Consider the following 24,951-nt stretch of genomic DNA (forward strand, 5'->3'; position numbering starts at 1 on the left):
CTTATTTCACACTTTAGCAGACACATAAAAAAGTTTAGCTTTCCTTAAATACTACTGTCCACTGCATGCTGGTATCTAAAGTCTATTTCAAAACAGCCTAATAGGCATTCTGTCATGCCATATTAAAGTTCCCAGCACGACAAGCCGAGTTCACATGAAATTTAACATAGAAGTTTGCCTTGCAATTTTTACTGTGCAATGCACTAAAAAAAAAAGAAAAAAAAAGAATGGGATGGCAGAGGACAGATACAATTTATGGAGTTAATGTGATGTCAACTGCCTATTGCAGTGGAAATGTGTTTTTTTACTTAAATTTTGTTCTCTGTTAAACATGGCACCAAGTGGGAAAGACCTGACTATTGACCAAGAGAACTGATTTTTAAAATTATCTCTGGAAGGATTTAGTAGCTACAATATTAGTACAGACATTGTTAAATTAGAGAACCATCTTACAATTTTTGATGCAGTGTATGGCAAAAAGGCGCAGTTGAAAACAGGTAATAAACTGATTTTAGGAGAAAAATAGACAAAATAGATCATCTGTTGATATGCATGGGGAAAAATATGGTGGGCGGGCACAAACTCTTTATCACTTGACAAACCATTTTAACACAAATTCACCTTAAAAAGTTTCTTCCACAGCAATGCAAAGATTGCACTGCAGACATTTAAAAGACATGTCATTGCTAAACTGTGCAAAACAATGAGTGCTCTGTAGAGACAAATTTACTGGAATGCTACAAATTTTGATCTATGGTGATATTTAGTGATAAAACTTAATAATGCATAGGTGCAATTCAAAATGTTTTTGTTTGTTGGACAACTAATGAGAAATGTTTCCCAAGTGTCTTGGCAAATAGGTTAAAAGAGAAAGGAATTTTGTGGCATATGTTATGTTTTAGGGCTATATCCTACAAGGGAGTTGGGGAAGTAAATGAAGTTGCAGGAATGTTTAATTCTGAAAAATATATCAAGATTTTAGACTGCTGTCTATGGCCTACTGTGAAAAATTTCTTTACAAGTCTGTTGAATTTTAAACTGATAATACTCACACAGATGCTTCTGCTAGGACAACTGAGGGGAAAAGGTAATGCCAAATCACAACCCTGAAATGGCTCACAACAAAGTCCATATTTAAAAGTTATCTAAAACACCAAGAACTTTGAAAATTTGTGTTCAGAGCAATTGATATTCATTGTAAGGATGATCTAATAACTGTGAAGGAAATCTGGTGTGGTCTCTCATTATCTTCAGAGCTGTTGATTGCATATGTTATAAAAACAATTGTTTCATGGTTTTTCTAGCTTTTGCATCTTTATTCATATCATACAGATGATGGACAACGGGCAAAAACCAAAAGTTAACTATGAACCTTGAAAAACACAAGAGCTTAGTTATTCATGCCAGGAAAATTAATGTCAAGTTCAGTTAGAAGCATAATTTACAGCACACTATGTAATACCGAACTGATTATTAACATCGGATGTATGATGGACAAAAGGTCATATAATCATCTCACTTGGCCCTATGGCTATAAATAATAACAACAAACCAAGAGAAAATGAAAGCTTAGTTTTCTTGAGCAGGTAAATCAATGCCAATTTCAGTTAGAAGAATAATTTATAAGCAGAAATTCCTGCATAAATCAACCATTTTCCCCCAGTCATTTGTAGATAATTTCCTGCAGGGCAATATGGGTTTGGCTGGTATTAAGTTCTCAGATGCAAAGATCTTCACTGATAAAAGAGGTGAACTAGGAAAAGTATAACACAGTACCAGTTTCACCCAGCATGCCTTGTAGAGAATTTCCTACAATGACTTGCAAAAATTACACTTCTAACTGAAACTGTCATATGCACAATATACCAGAGCTTTTGAGTTGTCATGGTTGTAGTTTTGGTTTTAGATTTGGTGAAATTTTTATTTCTCAGAAAATTAGAAAGTATACCTATTAGACCATACTGAAATGGAGTTTAACTTAATGCAACTACATCTAATCTACTGTAACTTTTGCTGCCCATCCCTTTATACATGTAATCAATATTGCTATGCAAATGGATCAAAATATAAAATGTACCTGCAGTCTGTTAGGGAATGACCTTGTTTGTATTTACTGTACTATGAACACAGCACAATGTACTAATTTTATACTAGCTAATGAAAGCAGCAAACTATTTTCTCATAAGCTTTGATTCTGAGTAAGGATGCAAATAAAAATATGTTCCAAGTACCATACTTGATTACAAGTTGAGTTTCTAATTTCAAACAACACAGATCCTAATCTGCTGTCTTTTAATGCAGTGGCAGATCAGAGTATATTTTTGTTCCACACAACACTCCTAACAAACTGACAAACCCAGATTTGCTGGCACACTGTCATGGCAGATCTGAGTGTGTCTAGTTTGCAGAGGGACATGGCTTACAAGCAAAAGTATAAACTGGTCACTTTTGACAGAAAAAAGTGATCCAATAATCTTTATTTCTTCTGTATCACTAAAAATTAACATTTTATTTTTTTAATAAATACTTTATAAGGAAAATGTATTCTAATGTAGAAACAAAATTTTAAGTGTTTGAAGGCAGCTAGGTATGAAATTATTTGAAAGGGCTAAACATGTAATAATTAACACTGTAATAGTATCTACAGCAAATAAATCTAAATGTCTACTAAAAAGCTCTACTGTACTTGTGTATACTTATAAGAAATCCATGCAGTGCAATAAAATGTAAAAAATATCTAACACTAAAAATTAAAAAGAGCTAAATGTGAATTATCATCATGACAAAAATAATTTCACTCGTGGATATACAGACCTGCTAAAGAGCGCTGTTTACCATAGGCGATTCCTTTTTCTGGTCTGAAAGAACAACAAATATTTAAGTGCAGGTCAAATGGCAATGATTCAACATTTCTGAGAAAATATGTCATCTTGAACAATTAAAGATTACTGGCCTTCATATACCTACATTTTCTGTATGATGACTGGCTACAGGATGCCTACTGTCATGTTCGCACATTATCACAGCATAGTCTTTAGAGATAGAAACGCTGCTATTATGTCCAGGGATATTTGAAACAGACCACTAGTAATGGATGCAAATGTTGTTAATATTCCATGCTACAATATATGCTTTCATTGTGATGTGTGCTCCATCTATGACAAAAATATGGACTATTTCAACACAAAGTCATAATCTAGAGCAACTTTTGCTAGTAGCCAACCACCCTGTTGATGAAAAACAATAACAAGCATATTGGTTTGCTTATCTTAGATGCCCATCATTTGATGCTTTGTAGTTTTAAAACTAATGCATCTCTAAAACACTAATGACAGTGATCAATAAACCAAAAGCAGATTTTACTATTTGTAGTCTGATGGATAATAAAGTATTTTTTCTTTACAAATTGGAATTTTGGAAGTGTAAAAAGTAATCATTTAGCACAAAAAATTCTTAAGTACCTATACATTTTGTTGCATCAGCTCAGCATGGCTGAATGTAAAAGCTGATAAACAGAAAAATATTGGAAATGGTATTTATAATCAAATGTCCTGGATACATTCCCTTTTTCCATCAGATTTACACTGGTTAAAGAAAAGTTATCATACTCTATCAATTACTTCATTGAAATAAGAAATAGTATGATAGGACTCTGAAGGAAATTTTCTATTCAAAACAGGAAATAGAATTTGGAATTACCATATGCACATATATGTCTAGTCCAACTGCAAACTACACAGACCAAGATCAGTGGTCACATAATATGACAGCATATCTGGGTCCATGCAATTCGTCCAGAGTAACCAGTGGAACAAACAACAAAGACCCAGATCTGTCATTGCTTTAAGCAATGGCAGATAAGTATCTATGTTCTTTGCAGTTGGATTCAACTAAAAAGTGAGTATGTACAGTACTGTGAATTCATATTTTTATGAGTGTCACTTTTGAAAGTCTCAATTTGTATGTTATGAGACAAATATAATTTTTTTTAGTACAGCAACTATGATATCCACAAAAATTGTTACAAAAGTAAATTCATAGTATTTTAACCAATTTCTGATTGTTGTTGTTATGGGGTTTAACGCCATTTTTCAGCACGATAGGCTATACATGGCGGCCAGTATTAATGGTGGAGGAAGAACCCCGAAAACCCCGGAAAGAACCACCGACCCACGAGAAGCTACTGGCAAGCTTTCTCACATGCCCACATTGGCTGAATCTTAGACTCGAACCGCCACAGACAGAGGTGAGATGGCAGTGATCCGTAACGAAGAGCGCTTTAGACCACTCGGCCACTCGGGGCCCCCCAATTTCTGATAGTCAATCCTTTGATATAACAATACAGTGTCAGGTTTTACTGTTTGTTTCCTGTATCACACTGTCCTATGATGTCCCATACCATTACTTACTTGAAACAGTTTTCATCATAGATGCTCCTCCAGATGCGATGTGTGGAGGCCCCCTTGTAGCCAGTGTAACGCTCAGGATTGAGAAGCAGGTCAACATATTGAGAGTCTGCTGATGTATCATCTGCAACACAGATACAGATTTATATTTCATCTTTGCATACATATCACAACGGTTTGTCACAACTACCATGCCACACTTTGAAATAATAGTAATATCACTGGCTGTGTGATAACAATCATCAATGACTGTGTAAAAACAATTTTCACCGACTGTGATAAAACAATTCTCAGAAAAATAATTATGATGAGCTCCTTCGATAATTTGCAACTGTGATAAAACAATTCTCAGAAAAATAATTATGATGAGCTCCTTCGATAATTTGCATAAAGGACAGTCTGTAGTAGATGCTTTCATGTACTATTGTCAACCCAAAGTTTCTAAGGTACAGAGTTAATCACTGGAGAAAATGCTAAAGACCACAAATTGGATTGACCTCACACCTTTATTCCGCAATAGTTTACACGTACTTTGAAATAAATCCAATTGCTTTGAATAAATACTATATTTCAAGGAATTATGCCTCACCTACATCTCCCTGCTTAAACATGGAGATTTTCACTTTCAAATAACCCTGACCTTGCACAAAGGTGAAAGGAAGTGTAGGGTCACATGAATAAGAAAAGGTAAAGCTTCTTAATTCCAAAATCAAAATATGCTAGCTTTCTTCCCTGGGCTTGAGACCAATGACCATAAAGAGAAACTTTACAAAGATTTTCAATGACCTTGACCTTGCATGAGGGCAGCATGATAGCTAAGGGTGAATATATATTAAACATCAGAGTTTACTAATTCTGCATTCTAAGCATGATAGCTACCCCTCCCAATGTTTGGAACCAATGACTATATAGAAAAACAAAAATCAAAAACTCCTAAGCAAGTTTTTTCAAATGGCCTAAACCTCATATCTGGGTAAGGAGGATTGAGTTGCATGGATGCAAAAGGGGAGAGCTTCCTGATTCTACAGTTCAAGTAAAATGGCTATCCCTTAAAGTGTTTGGACCTTTGACCACAATGAAAATTTTAGCAAAAACATTGACTAAGATTTTCAAATGACCTTGACTTTACATTAGAGTCAAAGGAATGGTAGCGGTACAGAGCAGAGCATTCTAATTCTAACGTCACAGCATGAAAGCTATCCCTCCCAGAGTCTGGGACTTTTAACTACAAAGAAATACCATACCAATACATGCCAGGCCCCAAGGAGGCTAAAGCATAATTACTGCAATTATAAGTGGCAAAAAAGCATAATTTGGGTACAAAAAGTTTAATCTACATATAAATACCAGAATTACAATTTACAGCAGGTATGAACAAGATACATTGTTATGATTAACCTGGTTCTGCAGCTGGTCAAAATTCTTGTCACAAAGGACAAAATCCATATGAATCAGAACCAGAATACCAACATAAAATACACTGAAAAATTATTTATATTAAGCACTCACTTCAACTAGTCAGCATGTGTAGCTTTCGCTGAATGATCGCAGTCTGGGATTCTGCAATGATCACAGTCAGGTGCTCAGAGTTCTGTATTACATTGCTCTCATATTCTTCATTTAAAGGTTGTAAAGCAGTGTTGATTTGTCCTTTTTTCTAATTTGACATGTTTTGAAGGTTGAAAAGATCCATCTGTTCTAACATTTTCCGTTATATAACATCTACAACTCACACCGTACAGCGTTTCACTTAACATCTGGCACCATTTTCTTTAAAAGCAAGGACTGTTCACTAACATTTCAGTTTATCAATAGAACAAATCAGTAACACTAAGTTCAAAAATCTATCTGTTCTCTTGGAAATGGGGTCATATATAGTTGCTATAAATAGCAAATAAGGAAACTACTTTCATGCTATTCTTACAAAGCAGTGACATTTTTAAAAATATTTTCAAATTTATATGAGTGGAATTAAAGAGATGACAATAAAAATGACAAAACAACTTTTTACTACTTTATTTTTTTCTTGTTTTAATGCATAAAAAAAGTGTAATCCTCATATAGTCTTTCATATATGATGTAATTTGGTGAAAAAAAGCATAATGATTGGCATGTACACTATAACAAGAATTGCTTTAGGAACATAATCCTCCGGCTACATCGAACTGAGTGGACTGATAAGTTCCCAAATTGAACAAGCCCTGGGTAACATGTCAATCCCATTAATGAAGCATTGGTTCAAAATATGACCTTGATAGCAACATCAAAGGTTAAGTGAGTGAGGTGCAGAATGAAAATAGTTCAGCTTCATGATGATTCATCCTAGGTATCAACAGAATCCATCAAGATTTAAGAAATATTCCCTTTTCATTTAGGAATAACTAGACACCAAGGAAGTCTTCTGGTGAAACCCCCTGCTAATACAACCGTTCATTCAAAGGAATAGCAATATTATTTTCAAAATGGCTGCAGTGGTGGCCATATTAATTGTCAGACGGGCACCATTTTCATTTAAGACAAACTAGACATTATAAGATTTTTTCATATACCCATCCATTCAGAAGCAGCAATAACAAAATGACAAGCAGGCCAATGTGATGTCCAAAACAGATGTCAGATCAGCACCATTTTCATTTAAGACCAACCAAACATCATAAGAAGTCTTCTGGTGAAGACCACATGTCAATATGACTTCATTCAGGTGGAGTAGCAATAACAAGATTTTCAAGATGGCTGCCACTGTGGCCATATTGGATGTCAGATTGGCACAATTTTCATTTTGGACCAAATGAACATTATTATAAGTACCCTTTTAATGAGATGATGATCCATTCAGGAGGGGTACTGAAAAAAAAAGAGTTTCAAGATGGCTGCTGTGGTTGGATTACTGGATATCCAAATGGCACCATTTTCATTTAAAGCCAACCAGTCCATGGCATGAATGTGTGAAACCTTTTGTTGCAATCCTCCAAGTAGTTCATGTGGAGTTTATGATAACCAGTTGAGCTAAAGTCTAGATTTTGAATTACTGTAAAGTAAACATATACACTTGCTTATTAGGTCTACCTGCCTACCATATAAACCCAGATCTGATGTTGCATATGCAATCTGTAAGGCTCAATCAGCAGCACAAGCAACATAGACCCTAATCTGCCAGTACATTATGCAACAAGAGATCTGGCTCTATACTGTTTGCAGTTGACCCAACTTACAAGTGAGTATAAACAGTATATCAGTTTTTTTTATAGCTGTTTTCTATAGGTCACTAGAATAAACAGCACTGACCCCAGCTCATGATCAACAAATTATTCTGTAAATAAATATCTAGGTCTATGGTGTGTTAAGTCAGGTATACATCTTATGTGTTCAATTGCACTAAATCATCATGCCTGAATCTGAAAAGTACAAAATATTATTGATCTCAAGTTTTACTTACCATCTATTTCACAAAAGTTCTCCTGGGAATCATCATAGTTGGTCCAATTCTTGAATGCTTCCTGACTTGCCTTGCTGTATGATACAAATTGAGACTATTTATTAGACTGACTCCATTGTATAATTTTCTACAAAACAAAATACAAGAAAATAAAATTTCCTAAAAGGTTATTACCCTTACTAGTTACTGACTGCTCCAGTGGCCAAAGTGGTTAGAGTGTTTGCCTTGGATAAGGATGTTGCAGGTTCAAACCCCAGCTGAGTCATACCAAAGATATAAAAATGGTACTAACAGCTGCCTCGCTTGGTGCTCAGCATTAAGAGGTTAGTGTCAGGACTGGTCAGCCTGGTGTCAGGATAATGTGACTGGGTGGGACATGATGCTACATGTCTGTAGCATGATGCCCAGTGCTACACATCACTATAAACTGCAAAAATGCAGACACTGTAGCAATATGACTGAAAAAAATTTAAAACCCGTATCACACCCCTTAACTGGTTAAAAGTAAATAACACAGTCATTCCTCCACCCCTGACAAGTCCAACCCATCTGCACCAAATTGCTTGACTTGTAAAAGGGTGACCTCTCTTCTAGGGGATAAAATTGGTATATTTTGGAGATGAGTAAGTTAGCCCAGTTTGTGGTAAGGGACTATATTTAAAGACAGTTTGCAATGTGTTACAACAAAACCACTAAGAAGGACACCAGTAAATATAACAAATACTGAATTCAGAAATTATCATGGGATTATTATACTAGATACAAATGGAATCAACAAGACAGGTACACATATATATAATATGGTAGTAAACTATATAATACATGCAAACAATGTATGCAAAGGCAATTGAAAAACAAACATAAATCATGGAGACAGTCATTACAATAAAAAAAATCATATATACAACAATCAACTCGTAAAAAAAACTGATACAAGGAAACTCAGTCCTGACAGATAAATGTATCAAGGGATGAGTACATGTTACATGAAAAAATGAGATGAACACTTATCAGTTCATAGCAACAATCACTGTTAAACTTTTAAAAATATAGCCAAGGAAACCTGACATATACCAATGTACTGTCCATGGAGGGTAGTACAAGCCTTTTTCTGAATATATTTTGGCCTAGGAACAGAAAGAATGGAACCATGGCAACGGGGATCTAAACAAGCATGCCCATATCTAAAATAACAAGAACCAGATTAAAAAATATTCTGCAAAATATTTTTACAATTATTTTGTCCAAGAAACAAATGGTTCTCAACAGACACGTAGCCTCAAGTTTTAATGCATGAAATTAAATGATACCTATTTCTGCTGCACAGAAATTAAACTGATCTATTTCTGATGCATAGATAATCCAATCTGTGTGTTTTTATGATGCAGATTGATTTGGGCTGGAACATCAGTCTTTATTGCCCTTAATTTGCCTATGGCATAATTTTGTACTGAGCATGCACTGTCCCTAACAAATTTACTGTATGCACCCGTGATTGACATTAACTAGAAAACTGTTTACACCTTATTAGCCAATAAAACTACAACTATGTAAAATCAATAGCAAATAGGTGAAGCTAACAGGTCTCTGAGATCATGCTTAGATTGTACATAACTGGTTCAAGGTTATATTGCTTTGAGATTAGCTTTGATGTTTATGACAAAAAAAGGGAATCAATTATGATTTGACTGCATATACTTTTGGATCAGATGCTGGCTTTTGTTTGATTGCCCATCAAAATATAATAAATTAAACAAACCTGCAAAATATATAATCTCGCAAAGCTAGTTGTCAAAGCGAACAAACTTTAACCTTGTTTTCTTGGTGATTAATTTGCTTCAGTCAGTGAAATGTTTAAAAATTTGGGTGCTTTAATTAATGTAAAATTCAGTAAGAATTCACAAGATATTATGCTCAGTGAATTATTTCATGCTCTGGCAATACTCAAGCTTTGTGTTTTTGTAGATGTATTTGTGAACTTTTAAATCACAAGGTCCATCAGTCAAAAACTAAAAGCTGACATGTTCTGTTGACAGATGATTTCATAGTATACAAAAGTCGTCACTGCAAAGTTCATCCATGATAAAACTGGATTTTCCTTGTCATGTTGTTTGATGCATCATGATCAGTTTGAATTGGTTATGATAGAGAAATTATATATTTGATCCATATATAACTTTCATAGTTGTATGGGTTTTGCATTAAAATGATTTGAGGAGTTAAGAAAAGATAGTCAACATATTTCTAAATTTTTATGTAGTCAACTTCTGAAGAAAAAATTTACTTGTAAGGTAGTAGTACAATTTTTTGAAAATTAGTCTGAAAAATTGTTGTCCCACTTATTTCATCATCTCATCAGCATTTGTAACAGTTCAAAGTGAATTTTACTAAAGTACATTTTGATGTCTGACCAATTGGATAGTGTGCAGAATTTGAAAATATATGTATGATATCTAACACTGATACACATCTAACTATTTATTCAATAATAAGACCATGCTTGACAATAAGGTCACCCTCAACACCTAACGAATTTGGCAAATATTTCCTCAAGACATCTTTGCCTGAATATAAGCCCATTTCCTATTAGTGTCAAATATTATTCGGCTTGCCCCCTGGTTTTATCATAGAAAGACTTTAGTTGCTAACCTTATGGTAGTGTCCAGCGCACTCAGCTCTCTCTCCTCCTGACATGTTTGGGATTTCTCTTCCTGTGCTTCCTTTGAATACTGGAATATGAATCAATCATTAAATTAATCAGAATTTAATCACTCCCTGACCTGCTGACAAACTCATTCAAGCAATCAACAAGTAACCCATCCATTTATTACCACTGCTGATTGAATTAATATTTACTGAGTACAGAAATGGGTAACATAATATAATCTGCATTTCATCTGACCTTCAACTGCATTTCATCTGACCTTCAACTGCATTCATTCTGCATTCTGTCACAATTTCATTTTAGCTTCATCTGCATTCATTCTGTATTTTGTTTGCATTCCATTCACATCTGCAATTTAGCTATGAGATAGCACTGAATTTAAAATAAAATTCAGAAATAACAACTGCAATATATGTAAAACTATAACAGTAGAATACTCAGAGAATATTATTCCTTATTTCATTTCATTCAAATAAAAACTGTATATCTACTGTTGTTATCGTTGTGGGTTAAATGCCATTTTGCAGGACATGATAGGTTATACATGGCAGCCAGCTTATCTTGTAGAGAATTAACCAGGAAAAACTTAGTGAAGAATCACCAATCCACAGGAAGCTACTTGCAAGCTTTCTCACATATCCATGTTGGCCAAGCCAGAGACTTGAACCCATATGGACAGAGATGAGATGTCTGTGATTGGTAAAGGCAACTGCCTTTGACCATTTGGCCATCTGGGGTCCCAATACAACCACTGATGACAATGTCATCACATCAATGGTGGTTGTTAGAATTGTGCACAACTTTCAAGTAGTGAAAAATTGTCTGACAATACAAAGAATAAACAATATGATCCTGGATTATCGTGTAACAGGGCTTTTGACCAAGGAAAATTAGTGGCTGCCTGACATACAGGTAAACAGATTTTTAAATCCATTCATGAAAATGCATTCACATTTCATTTCGTTTTGTTTACTATTTCTTGTTCTGCATTTTCATTCTCAATTTCTTGCACTCATCATTTCATTTGTATTCTTTCTGCATTCTGTTTTTGTTTAATTTGTAACACAACCTGATTTAAATCAGGTCTTCACTGTCCTACGTAAAGATCTGACTTCTACCACTTAGGGGTCATGTTCTGGTGACCTTCGAATTAGCCAATGGAAATGGAGATTTCTGAAATTTTAAAGTGAATCTAATCTGCTCAGTCTCCCAGATGTGAAGGAAAAAATATTTCATCTGATTGGCTCATAAAATTAGCCATTATGGTCATAATATAGGTCACCAGAACATTACCCCTAAATGGTTGCTGTCAGATGTTCATGAAGGACAGTGGAGATCTATTTCTATCAGATTTACCGGTAAAATTACTCATTCAGGGTGTGATTCATCAAACCCATCAATTCAAAGATAATATACCAGACATACAAAACTTATACTAATGTGGTACCAGGAAGCCACGTGGTCTCATAACCTATCATGTGATGAGAAATGGCATTAAACCCACAACAACAACTTGTACTATTAAGTGATAGGTCAAAGATCAAATGAAGAAAATATAGGTTGGTTGATTGGTTGGTTAGTTGGTTGTTTAGTACTTTTAACATAGTACTGGCTATATTATGTAGATCAGTGGTCCCGAATGTGGTGTCCATGGGCGCCATGGTTTCTGTGGGTGCCTGCATTTTAGGTTTCTAGATTTAGTAATTAAAATTACGTTTTTACATGTATAATGAAGGTCTTAATAAAAGCAGGGAATTTACATTCAGATTACAAATGTGCAAGGTATTTCAACGCTATGGGTATGCAAAGGCATATCCGAGTTTGTAAGTAGTAGTGATTGGTGTCTGCCACATTAAGTAGTAGTGATTGGTGCCTGTCACATTTAGTAGTGATTGGTGCCTGCTACATTAAGTAGTAGTGATTGGTGTCTGCCACATCAAGTAGTAGTGATTGGTGGCTGCCACATTAAGTAGTAGTGATTGGTGTCTGCCACATTAAGTAGCAGTGATTGGTGCCTGCCACATTAAGTAGTAGTGTTTGGTTACATGCCACATTTAGTAGTGATTGGTACCTGTCACATTTAGTAGTATTGAGTAGTTGTGATTGGTGCCTGCCACATTAAGTAGTAGTGTTTGGTGCCTACCACATTTAGTAGTGATTGATGCCTGCCACATTAAGCAGTAGTGATTGGTGCCTGCCACAATCACAAACTCTCAACTGTGCCTGCAGGCACAAAAAGGATTGGGACCACTGGAAGAGATGGAAATAGGAGCTATGTCACAAGGGCACATCAAAGCTGCCTACCAGGACTGGCCTGGGCAGGTATCAAACCCACGACCTTAAGATTCAAGGTCCAACACCCTACCAAAATGGTGAGAAACAGGCTTTATGGTCTAGCACTAAATACTTTGGACCTGCAAAGTATACAAAAACGATTTAATCAAGTTATATATTTTCTTTGATTTTCATTACATATTTTGTCATGGCTCCATTCTAAAGATTATTCTTACTAAAATTTATTTGTAACCCTATGCTATATTGCAAAACTGGTGCAAAAGATTGTTGAAAAGACCAATACCTTATTTTTCTCATGGGATTCTGCTTTAATTCCATCAGGCACCTGTTCCTGAAAAGAAGACAAAAATTAAAATTCACTGTTAATATAGTGTCCGTGTTTAGGAGTAAACTATTTGGTGATGTGCCATATTGCTGATACAGCAAGGTTTTATCTGATTTATGCTTTATGTACAGAAATAATGTATATATCCTGGCATGTAGTGCATGGCAAATAAAACCCCAAAAGCCAAAGCAACTCTGATGGTACAATGGCAAATCCCCATGTCTGTTAACTGCATATTCCAAAACCCCTTCTACCCCCCAGATACTTACAACCACTCCCAGGCAATGACCCTGGGGTTTAAAAGTAAAATCCACCAAATACATGATGCACTTTCTTGTGATGACTGCATATTTAAAGTTTGGTCAAACAATATTTAATGATGTCATTGTTGTAATGTAAACTTTTTACATATGACCCTTACCCTCCTCTCAGAGATCACTGGGGTAGGAGCCAAGGATGACCCACCTATCCATGCCCAAAGGCAACATAACTAGTAGGTTCCATCAATTTCCACCCAGTGGTTAAAAGGAATTGTCAGAGGGATGGCTGGACAGGCAGATGGACAAATGAAGATCTTCAAGGGGATCAACAATTTACAATTTATATCTCAATATATCAGCATCATCATCTTCTAAGAAATTTAATCTATTATAAAAAGAACTTTGCATTTTGTACCTCCTATCTTTCATCCTGTATAAGAAAATATTCCATTTATCTGAAAGGATTTATCCTCATGAAAATTACAGAGATTTTTAACATCATATTTTACAACCTTTAAGAGCCCTTTATCTTGTAGGACTATAAAGTTAGTTTTATTTGGAAGGGTGCATCTTCCAAAAATGTATGCAATTTTCCCTTCATATTTTTAGAATTTAACTTTTAATCATGGCTATAAAGGCAGGATTCAGGGTTCTCATTAAATGCATACCATCTGATAATGATGGTTGGAACTGAAATTTAACTCCTTTCTGATGCATGGAAATTTCAACCTGTGTGTTTTAATGATGTGAATCGATTTGGGCCACAGGATCAGTCTTAATTACCCTTGATTCACCTCCTGCTAATTTCCTATTGTGTGTGTGCTGTTCCTAAGAAATTTACTGTATGCACCAGTTATCAGTATTTACTAGACTACTGTTTAGACCTTATCTGCCAATATTATCACACCTATGTAAAGTCAATATGAAATGGACATGCATAATTGGATCAGGGTTAGATTGTTTTGAAATATCTTTAGTGCTTATGAAAGTGTGTGTGTGTGTGCGATTAGGATTTTTAACATAGCTTTAACAATTTTTCAGTCATATCGCTATGATGTCTGCAGTGTGGCAGTTGATAGTGATGCCTAACACTGGGGCATCATGCCGCAGACATGTAGCATGATGTCCCACCCAGTCACATTATCCTGACACCAGGCTGACCAGTCCTAACACTAACCTCTTAATGCTGAGCGCCTAGCAAGGCAGCTGTTAGTACAATTTTTGTAAGTCTTTGGTATGACTCGGTTCAGGAGGTTTGAACCCACGACCTCCCACTTCTGAGGCGGATGCCATAACCACTAGGCCATCGGAGCAGTGCTTATGAAAGTAAAAGATGGAATCAATAATAAATTGATTGGACTAAGTTTTGATCAAATACCATTGTTTGTTTCATTGCTCATCAGATGACAATAAATTAGACAAAACCAAAAAATATGGCCTCTCACAAAGCAGCTGAAAAAGTTACATGGACAAACTTTAGCTGTGTTTTATGGCTGACTAAAATAGCTTCAATAGGTAAAATGATTAAAAACTCAGGTGATTTAATTAATGCATTATTCAGGAAGAATTACCAGACATTGTACATAATGATTTATTTCATACAATGGAATTACTCAGGAATGAAAAAAAGATTGAATAGTTTTGCTATTTTTAGATGTATTTGTGAACTGTTAAATCACAATGACTCATTAAGGTATATATTTTCTCTTCTGTCTTAGTCTCATGAACAACCTCCCAGTCATGCATAAATTGAATAGAAAACACTTCTACAAAAATCAATAATAGCCATAGCAGATTTTCCCAGCTCTGAGCTCTTGACTGTCAAATTCAAATGATTCTTGATATTTTTATTTTGACTCTCGAGATTTTGGCATCATGGGTAACACGACTCTACAAGTTTTAAATCTACTGAGATCCATGGATTGTGCTGAAGTGCCGTTATACCCTAATGATACATGTCTATAACAAACAGAAATGGGTCTACCTTATTTATTTTTTATTTTAATTAGCTTTCTGATAAATTGATATAATTATTTTGCTTAAGGTATAAATTAGCTACTATATACCTATAACATCAGTGCAGTTTTTGTATCATAGCAGTAGAACCCAGGTACAAATTTGAGACTTGAATGGCATTCATGAAAAATATGCCCTTATTTTAAGACCTGGTCATTCAAAGTTTCTTTTGTTGACAGTTTTGTTTTAAAAAACAAACATTTAGTGTTGAAAAGGCACTGAAAGGACAGAAGCACATTCTGGCACATAATTAATTACATTGTCACACAAAGAAAATCAACAATCAGCTAAGCTCCTTCATCTTCTGGGGCTGCATAAGCTGAAATTCCATTTCATCATTTTTCATGAGTACAGATAAACAAAAATATATAATCAACAAAACAATGTAATTTTCTACTACATGTCAATTAAAGTGCCTGTTTTATCGATCAAAATGGGACTATGCTCAGAAGAGAAGTTCTGATTGGCTCATACAAACAGTGTGAAAGGTTATGATGAGTCATCATTGTGCAAGAATTTCACTTGTGCTTTTAATACCTATGGCCTTGAATGATAAATTTGTAATTGGAAGACTTGTTAAATAAAGTGAAGAAACCAGTCAGAGCTTCTCACCTTACTGAAAATATCTGACAATTATTACCAGTCAATCTACAAAGATCTTTCATACAGACTGGTTATACAGTTCTCCCTCACTATAAAACCATTCAAGGAGTCATAAAAGTGGACTGTCTCAAGGTGATGTCATCTTATATTGAGGAATTTTAAACATATTACTAATAAAGAATGGAATGGAATCCACAACCACACCTGCCCTTTATTCTGAAACACCTTATAGTCAGGGCTTCACTTACCTTTAATTTGTTATAGAGAATCATGGCTGCAAATACTAAACTAAAATGGCTAGCTGTACCTCTTTAAATAGAATTCATTTTATATACAGATACAGTGTTCAAAACTGCTGCCTGCCTAGTGGCCCAAATCTACCAACTTTCTGAGCTGACCAGTAACCTTTTAAGTGTTTTGTAATGTGTCTTAGTAATTTCTGACTTAAATGTCCAGTAGGTTTCTCATAAGGTTGATTTCATACACTTTGTACCAGTTATCTGTGGTAATGCAATCAAATGTGTATGGCAGATTACGTTTCAGTATTCCTAAATGCCTGTCTGCAATGCTTACCTCACTACAGGCATTAACATGACAGTCTTTCAAAGCACATCTGCTGTCATCAGGCCAGAAGGGACACTGCTTCTTCAAATTCACCTGTGAATCAAATATATAAAAAAATGTAATAAAATGTGAATCAAACAAATCAGATTTTATTTACCTGTGTCCAGAGCATGCTGATTAGAATTAATTAATAAACTGGAACAAAGGCTGGATCCATTTATCTCAATTCTGTCAAAGGAGCAGGTCATTAGTCACACTTTTTGTTCCTTCAATGTATACAATCTAATCTGTCTAATCGCTCTAATCAGATGTCTAATAGAGCAATTTCACATCTAAATGAGGTCAAATGTAAATATTCAATGGTTCAATGGGGGGAGGGGTGTTGACCAAAGTCAGACACAGGCTAATGGGAGATAAGAGTATGGATTGCACAATGATGTGAGTTAAGCTGACTGCCAGAATAGATCCATACTTGATAAGAAGCCCATCTCTTATTCAAAACTGGCAAATATAGCTCTAACTCCTTATAATGCTTTTCATTATACAGGAATAAACTACCAGTATGGACAGTGTGATGAAGAAAAAAAACCTACTGTACTTGAACTTGTCTGTGGTATACAACAGTTTAGTCTGAATAAAAAACATGAAGCTCAGTACATGTATTATGCCTCTATTCCTTTCTTTAAACATCATTATTTGACAAAACTAAATGCATTAATGTCCTGAAGTGAATAAATATTTGAAATTTAAATAAACATTATTATTAATATTTTATTATTATCATTATCATTATTATTATTATTATAGATATGACCATCATGAATTCCAATTTCTCATCTCGGAATAATGACACCATATATATTTAAAGGCGGTCTGTACACATTCTGAATTTTTTAAAATTGAAATACATACAAAGCGTTAAATTTATGGTGAGCTATTTTCATGAGTTACCTTAAAGTATCTGAAATAGTCCTTAGCCAGCAAGCTCTGTAGCGGAGGATAAATTTGCTTGTTATTCAGTTGGTCCAAACTCTCTATCTGACAAGCACAGTCATCCACCTGTTCATTAAGCTGAATGGAGACAAGAAGACATTTAACAACATGGATAAACAGCACGTATACAAATAACAGATCATGTTTGTTTTATAAGTGGCATCTTGTGGAATGCTTTAAAGACAAATCACATACAATGATGCCAGACTTCACACATCATAATGCCAGGTGAAGAACCACTATGGCAAGCAAAGTTTATTTGTTGTTGATATTTTTATCACACAAACGTGAGGAACAACAAAATTTAAACAAGAGCCCCTTGAAGAGACAGACGCTCTAATGGCCAAAAAGAATTTCAATTAATTATTTTCAAGACAAGTCCATTTCATCCATTTTGACTGCTGAGTGTAGAAACCATCTGTGGCATTATTCAACAATAAGATTTTCAAATAGCTGCTGGTGGACATACTAGATGTCTGGTCCATTTTCAAGGAGAATCTTGCAGACAACAAAATATATCTTTTGGTAAAAACTCCATCAATATGATCATAATTTTTTTTTGGGGGGGGATGCAGGGTGGGGAATAAAATAACTATCAAGGCAGCCATAATGGATGTACCAATGCCACAATTTTTATTTAGGAGCAACTAGGTATCATAAGAAGTCTATTGGTGAAACCCCATGTTGATATACACATCCATTTGGGAGGAGTAGATCTAGTATTTTCAAGATGGCCAACATGGTCATGTTGATGGTTAGTTTGCATCATTTTCATCAGATTCACATAATTTCTATCTAGGACCAAAAAGTATTTTGGTGGAAGTACATGTACAATGTAGATACCACCATCCATCTAGAGAAGTTGTGATAAGAAGATGTTCAAGATGCCACTGTGGTGGCCATATTGGATGATTGAGTGGCACTATTTTCATTTAGGACAAATAAGACATCACAATAAATCTGTTAGCAGAAACCCCCTCATGATATGAACATTCATTCAGGAAAAATAGATGTGGCACCCACAATGGATGTGCAAATGAAGCTCTGTCCATTCAGGACCAACTAGAAATAGCTGGCATTCTACAGTTTTGTATTTTGCATAGGGTTAGAATTTTACAGAAAAAGAATTTCCCTGGGTTTTCTCACTGGTTATACTGGCTATTTAAAAAAGACCATGTATATCTTAGGTATTGTTCAAAGAACATTTAATTCCCTTATTTCTGGTGCATGATTGAATGGTATAATATAGTAAACAGCTTGGCCTTACTCCAGATGTGTACCTTACAAAAATTGCCAGCACCGCATGGACTTCAGAGGTAAATTGTATTAAAAAAAAGAGCTGATAACTTTTTTTACATTTTATATATGCAGTAATTCATCCATTGCACTTTCAGAAACTGGTATTGTCAAGTTGGGCAAAATTCATTTTCCCTATTTTAATAAGTGCTAAAGACAGTGTACTTTAGACTAATTCAAGCTGATTTTTTTAACATAAGGAAGCTGTCATTTTAATTACTAATGTGCTTAGATCATGTACAATTTCCATAAGTACAATATCCAAAGAAATCTCAGCCACATTACATCAAAGTAGCATAGAGGTATGTCAGCATTCTCTCCACTGTGCATGTTTCAAATGCAAACAACTTCACCTTACAAACTTAAAGACCTAATAATGTTTCCTACCTGAAATATTGTCAGCATGTTTTTTATTTTATTTTTTTAATGTTTTTCTAATTTCATGTTGTTTGTTTTTGTAATAATATTATTATGTTTCTTATCTTATAGGTGTTGTCTAAAGTTGTAAAGCGCTTAGAGCTTCTAAGGATAAGGCGCTATACAAAGTCCTCATTATTATTATGTCACTCTCAAACGTACATAATAATTGGTGAGACCCCCATAAGAAGGCTTATGGTGCATACACCATGTCAATAGGACTTTTCATCTGAGAAGAGTAACAATAACAAGATTTTCCAGATGGCTGCTTTGGTATTCTATACTGGACCTCAGACTGGCACAATTTTCATCTAGGACCAACCAGACATGACAAGAAGTGTAATGTGTTCATTTAGATCCTACTAGACATCATAAGAAGTCTTTTAGTGAAATCCTATGTTGATATGACCATCCATTACGGAGGAGTATCAATAACGAGATTTTAAAGATGACAAATGTGACAGCCATACTGAAGATCAGTTCAGCAACATTTACATTTAGAAGAAGTAGTAATTAAAACAATATTTTCAAGCTAGTGACAATACTGGACACCAGATCTCCATCAGTTTCACTTTAGACCATGCTGATATCATAGTGAAAAACATACGTCAGTAAGACTATCCAATCTGAAGGAGAAGCCATAACAGAGATTTTCAAGATGGCTGCAGTTGTGGCCATACTGGAGGTCCAAGCTGCTCCATGTTCCTTTAGAATCAACTACACTAAGGAATACATTTGTATGTAATGTTTCAAACAGTTCAGGATGGCTACCAATAGCAAAATTTAGCCAATCGATGAACATATGACAAACAGACCATCCTATAAGCTCTTTCAGTCTATGACAAGTAGCACTTGAAGAAAAAGATTTTAAAAAAAAAGAGTCCCTTAAAAAGACTGATGTTCTACTGGTTGAAAAGAATTTTCAGAAATTTAAGATAAAGAGGGTTTCTTGTTTTTTTAAAAATGATGGGTGTTGAAAACATACGGTGGACATACATAAGGACTGCACCATTTTCATTTGAAACCAATAAGACATCATAGTTGCAAAGTCTTTTGTTAAAAACCTCAAGGGTCCATTCTAGAAATGAAAACCCTTATTACAATTGCCTATTGTCACTTTATAGTCCAAACTACATTAAACAAAAAGTTCTCTCCTCTTAAAAACTGAAACTTCCTTTTGTTAGAGAGGGAGATGGAGAGAGATTAAGAGGTACATATGGGCAGACCTGTGATATGAAAGTACAGGAAGTTATCAACATAAATTTATCATTTAATACCTGTTATATTGCTGAGAACTTTATCATACATTGCTGCCGAAAAAGGTATACCATGTAAGTTGAGCCCAACTGCAAAGTATAAAGATCCTAATCCATCGTAACATAATGCACCTGCAGATCAGGGTCTATGTTGTTTATTCTACTTATTACTCCTAACAAAATGCGGAGACCAAGGTCTGCAGTCAGATGGCAGATCTGGTTCTGTGCAGTTTGCTGTTAAACTTGTTTTATAAGCAAGTATATATGGTATGTCATGTAACATTTCACCTGTTCACACGGATGTGAAAAGGAGACAATAATAACAACTGAAAATCAATATATTAAAACTAGCATGTATACAAATAACGTTTATTTTACAGGCTAAAATACATCTTCACTAGCATCCTAAAGTGTAAGTAGATGGAAAAACAAAGAAATGTCATTTCATTTACTTGCTCAGCTGAACAGAATAGAAAATCATACAGCAGATGTATAATTTTATTGTTTTGTGGTTAAATTTGTTAAAATACTACTTAGTAATAAAAGATTTCACACATAAGCCTGTAAAAAGAACAAACAAAACTTGTAATGAGTCATTTCCAATTTAAAATTTTGCTAATGGTAATTTCCAATTTGCTCATAATTGTTTTGTTTTCATACTTAGTTATTTATTTTCATCAATACTAATAAAAAATGGGCTCTAGTAAATAATAAAAAATTGGAAATACATCCATGTACCATTTGCAATTTTACCTAATTATGATCTAATCAATAATAGTATGAATAATCAACTAAATAAATACTTAAGCATCATTTTTAGAGATATCTGTACTGAATAAAATGCATGATCCGTCCAAGAAAATGTCTGAACTATGATGTTATTTACCATCAGTTCATAGCAACAACCTAAGTTACACATAAGACTGTGCCCAAATAAAGTAAAATCACTTGTCTTACAGCATTTTTTGACTAAAATTCTCCAAAAATGGAAAATTAATCTGAAACCATGCTTTTTTTTGTGAATGTAATACTCAGATGAAGTTTGCAGATGAGATGAAAACCTGTCTACCCATGTTTGTTAACATTATGCCATCCTAACTTTCAATGCAACCAGAGCCGAGAAGATGACAATTAAATAAGAGTCTATCTAGGATAGCTCAGACTCCTCTATGTGTATGAAACTTGCTACCCAATCAAATGTTCATGTAAAGAGATTCTACAGAAATTGAAGTTACATGAAACTTTGATCTTTTGTTCACTCCAGAATATCATTTTGGTCTTTTATTTTTCCCCCCAATATAATGCACTACATATTACAACACAATGCCCTGAATCGCAATACATTGCAATACATGTCCACACCCAAACCTAACTCCATGTTATCTTGAAAATGAGATAGGAGAAATATTTTTAAAAATCTTGCTTTTCAGGGAATTACTTGCATTTAATTAACATGCAGAGCTTCAAGGAACAATGTAACTGTAGACCTAAATAGTATCATTTCCCTTTAAAAGTGAATTCCATGCCAACTACCAATTATATGTAACATGAACATCAATGCAGGTATCAGTATAACTGATATCTGAAGGCAACAATTTCATTTTTTATTTTAACAAACAGAATTATCAAAATTATTCACATTTAATTTTCTGGCTATTCAGTGACACTGGTCTAACAGGGTTTTCATTTTAAAACAAAAATCTTGTCTAGGTGTCAGAGTTCAATCAGTGAGGTATGAATGTACCTATCATAAACATATGCAAAGTGAAATGTGCTTCAGCGTTACAAAGATGCAATACATAGATATATGCATAGTCATCCTGCAATATGATTGGTCAGTGACCCACTGGGTTCCTTGATATTAATTGAAGGACAGTTTACAATGTGTTGATTATGAAGAATTACCTTGCTGAAGCAGGAATGCTGGTTGGGTAAATTTCCAAGAACCTGAATATATTCTGACTTAAGCTGGTCAGTGCTTACAAGGAAAAGTAGCATCACCATTACATTTCCCATTCTGCAAACTAGCATGCTTTTCCTGCAATGTCATAGAATTGACTAGTCTACAACAGTGTGATGCAACTAACACTGTAGCAGGTGCTCTAAAATCTTCATTAAAAGCAGTCTATTTATCATTGTCAAAATCAGTAGTGTCATGGGATAATTCCTTTGGAAGCTGTAATAGTTTGCCTGGAGGTACATGTACATGGAAAACAACACATATATATTATCATGAATGATCCTCCTTGAAGGGCATGTATGCCTTTATATATCTATGTGAAAACATGTACCTAAACATATGCAAAAGTGAAATGGGCTGCAAATTTACAAGTACATTCTTGACAGGTCATAATATTCTTCAAAATCAGACCTAGTTAATAAAGTGTTATTCAAGCTGACTGGTTGGGGAATAAACTGCTGCTGGTGAGCTAATGAGACTATTGTAAATGCAAATAAATAGGTCCTTTTAATCTTTACAGTGCAATAACAATGTTGATGAATGTATCATATACAGCTGCTGATAAGATCAGGATGTTCATGGTTTGATAAAACTGAAATAAATTGAAATGGAAACATGATTCACCACTGGTACTGACAACAACTACTGCATAAATAACGAGTACACTGTACTAGTGTCCTCTATGGACCAATATGCTGTACCAGTCCTGCCACAGCTTCATGCCAACTTGTACATTGCGGCTATTGCTTTCTAGTCCATCTAGTCAATTACACTTTCACAACAGAATGACCAGACTACACATAGCACTATCACTGACCCAAGTTCTTAACTTTCAACCTTGAATGGTACTGGAGTGTAGGGGCATACCACACCTGCATAAATACATTTATGTAGGTGTTGATTTCTGTTTGTCAATATCTATTTGCCTGCTGCAGCCATAAAAGGCTCATTCCAAAACGTTAAAAATATCAAGAACACTTGCACAGTTCCTTAACATGGCACAAAAATCTATTCATGTATGCATATAAAGGGGCTACCAAAATTTCATTTGCATACATGTAGGTTGGGGTGGTGTAATAATTCTCGAAAAATATTTAAATGGACAATCCAGTGTCTAGTGAATGCAGGGATGAACACTAACATCTGTATTACCTTCGAATTCCCTACTGAATTTATATTTGAATTGCAGCAAATGTATCAATTGTGACAAATAATATTAAAAATATTTTGTTTAAAATATTACAAATTTTGGGCATATGGAATTTGAGTCTGGGCTTGTGAAATTTCAATCAGGGCTTGTGATTTAGTTTTGTTACCAGCCTGGGCGTGTGTCAAAAATTATTTTTCTCTTGGAGCACTGATGGACAAGTTCTATCTTATAAACACGTGATGACTTTTTCATTTTCTGCTACCTTTGATCATAATTTAGTTGCCTCCCTTGTGATTCCTTGGTAGTTGCATAATTATACATGTATGTAAAATCTGTTAGATGAATTGCCTTTTGCAGCTGGTAAATGCATTTGTTACCCATTTGACTAAATCATGTATAAACAGCCATTAGTTAGAAATTTAGAACACTTTAAAGAAACTAGATGATGTATATGATATTGGTTTAGCTGTGGCAAATGATAGCAATCTAATAAACCCCTGCCTGATATGGACTCGTCTGCAAATCTAACCCCCTGCCTGATATGGCCTCATCTGCAAATCTATGAAAAGTATGGTGGTTTATGTGTCACTCTATTTGAGCATGTATCAAACGAGTATTGTGACTCAGTATTTTGATATGAAATTGTTTGTGCATGAAATTAATTGTGTAATTTTATCTACATATCAAACCACACGAGAGTTTACAGTTAAAGACACAGCTATCATTATTGATACTGGGCTGAATAAACTATATATAAGTGATCTGTAATGTAATCTTTAAATTCAAGAATTATGTATCAAAGTAAATTGTACTCCTGGACCATTAATATATAACTTATCATCTTACCCACAGCATGCAAATAATTAGCGGTCAAGGGTTTAGTTATATCTTCTTTAATGAAAATGTTTATACAGTCTGTGATGCCCATTCACAGGCTTTACCAGATGGAATTGAAAAAGTCGAAAAGTGAGCACAAAACTGAAATACATGTAATTCATGGCAAATCTCTAGACTTCCAGAATTGACTGAATTTGTAATTGTACAGTTGTTTTCTGCCACAGCCATTATATTACTGTCAGAAAAATAAATGGCGACTAACAATTTGTGGGCTTGCAAGGTAACAGGAGATCTCTGCCCATAATGGAGTCGGCCCATTACAGATTCAACACACACAAATTGAATTAAGAAATTTACCCATAACATACCCTGCCCATTACAGTGTTGGTATACAACAAAGTCAGCCCTCCTACCCTTGATCTTGTACGACTTCGTAAAACAATGTGGGACCAAATTTTGTTTTGTTTGTGAT

The 24,951-nt window shown here is 34.7% G+C and overlaps 1 protein-coding gene across 1 annotated transcript in view; it reads right to left on the reverse strand.

The window, feature by feature from the left end:
- LOC149804611 (ERO1-like protein alpha) overlaps positions 1 to 24,951 on the reverse strand; it is a 68,755-nt gene that overhangs the window by 38,296 nt on the left and 5,508 nt on the right. The window contains exons 2-8 of the mRNA XM_089942396.1: positions 17,522 to 17,641; positions 16,580 to 16,663; positions 13,086 to 13,133; positions 10,492 to 10,571; positions 7,843 to 7,916; positions 4,410 to 4,530; positions 2,815 to 2,858 (exon numbers count right to left, since the gene is read on the reverse strand). Coding sequence (XP_089798522.1) covers positions 2,815 to 2,858; positions 4,410 to 4,530; positions 7,843 to 7,916; positions 10,492 to 10,571; positions 13,086 to 13,133; positions 16,580 to 16,663; positions 17,522 to 17,641 — 571 coding nt within the window. The remainder of the gene's footprint in view (positions 1 to 2,814; positions 2,859 to 4,409; positions 4,531 to 7,842; positions 7,917 to 10,491; positions 10,572 to 13,085; positions 13,134 to 16,579; positions 16,664 to 17,521; positions 17,642 to 24,951) is intronic.

Source organism: Sinohyriopsis cumingii, chromosome 2 (assembly GCF_028554795.1).
Source record: "Sinohyriopsis cumingii isolate HCF-2022 chromosome 2, ASM2855479v2, whole genome shotgun sequence".
Lineage (NCBI taxonomy): Eukaryota > Metazoa > Mollusca > Bivalvia > Unionida > Unionidae > Sinohyriopsis > Sinohyriopsis cumingii.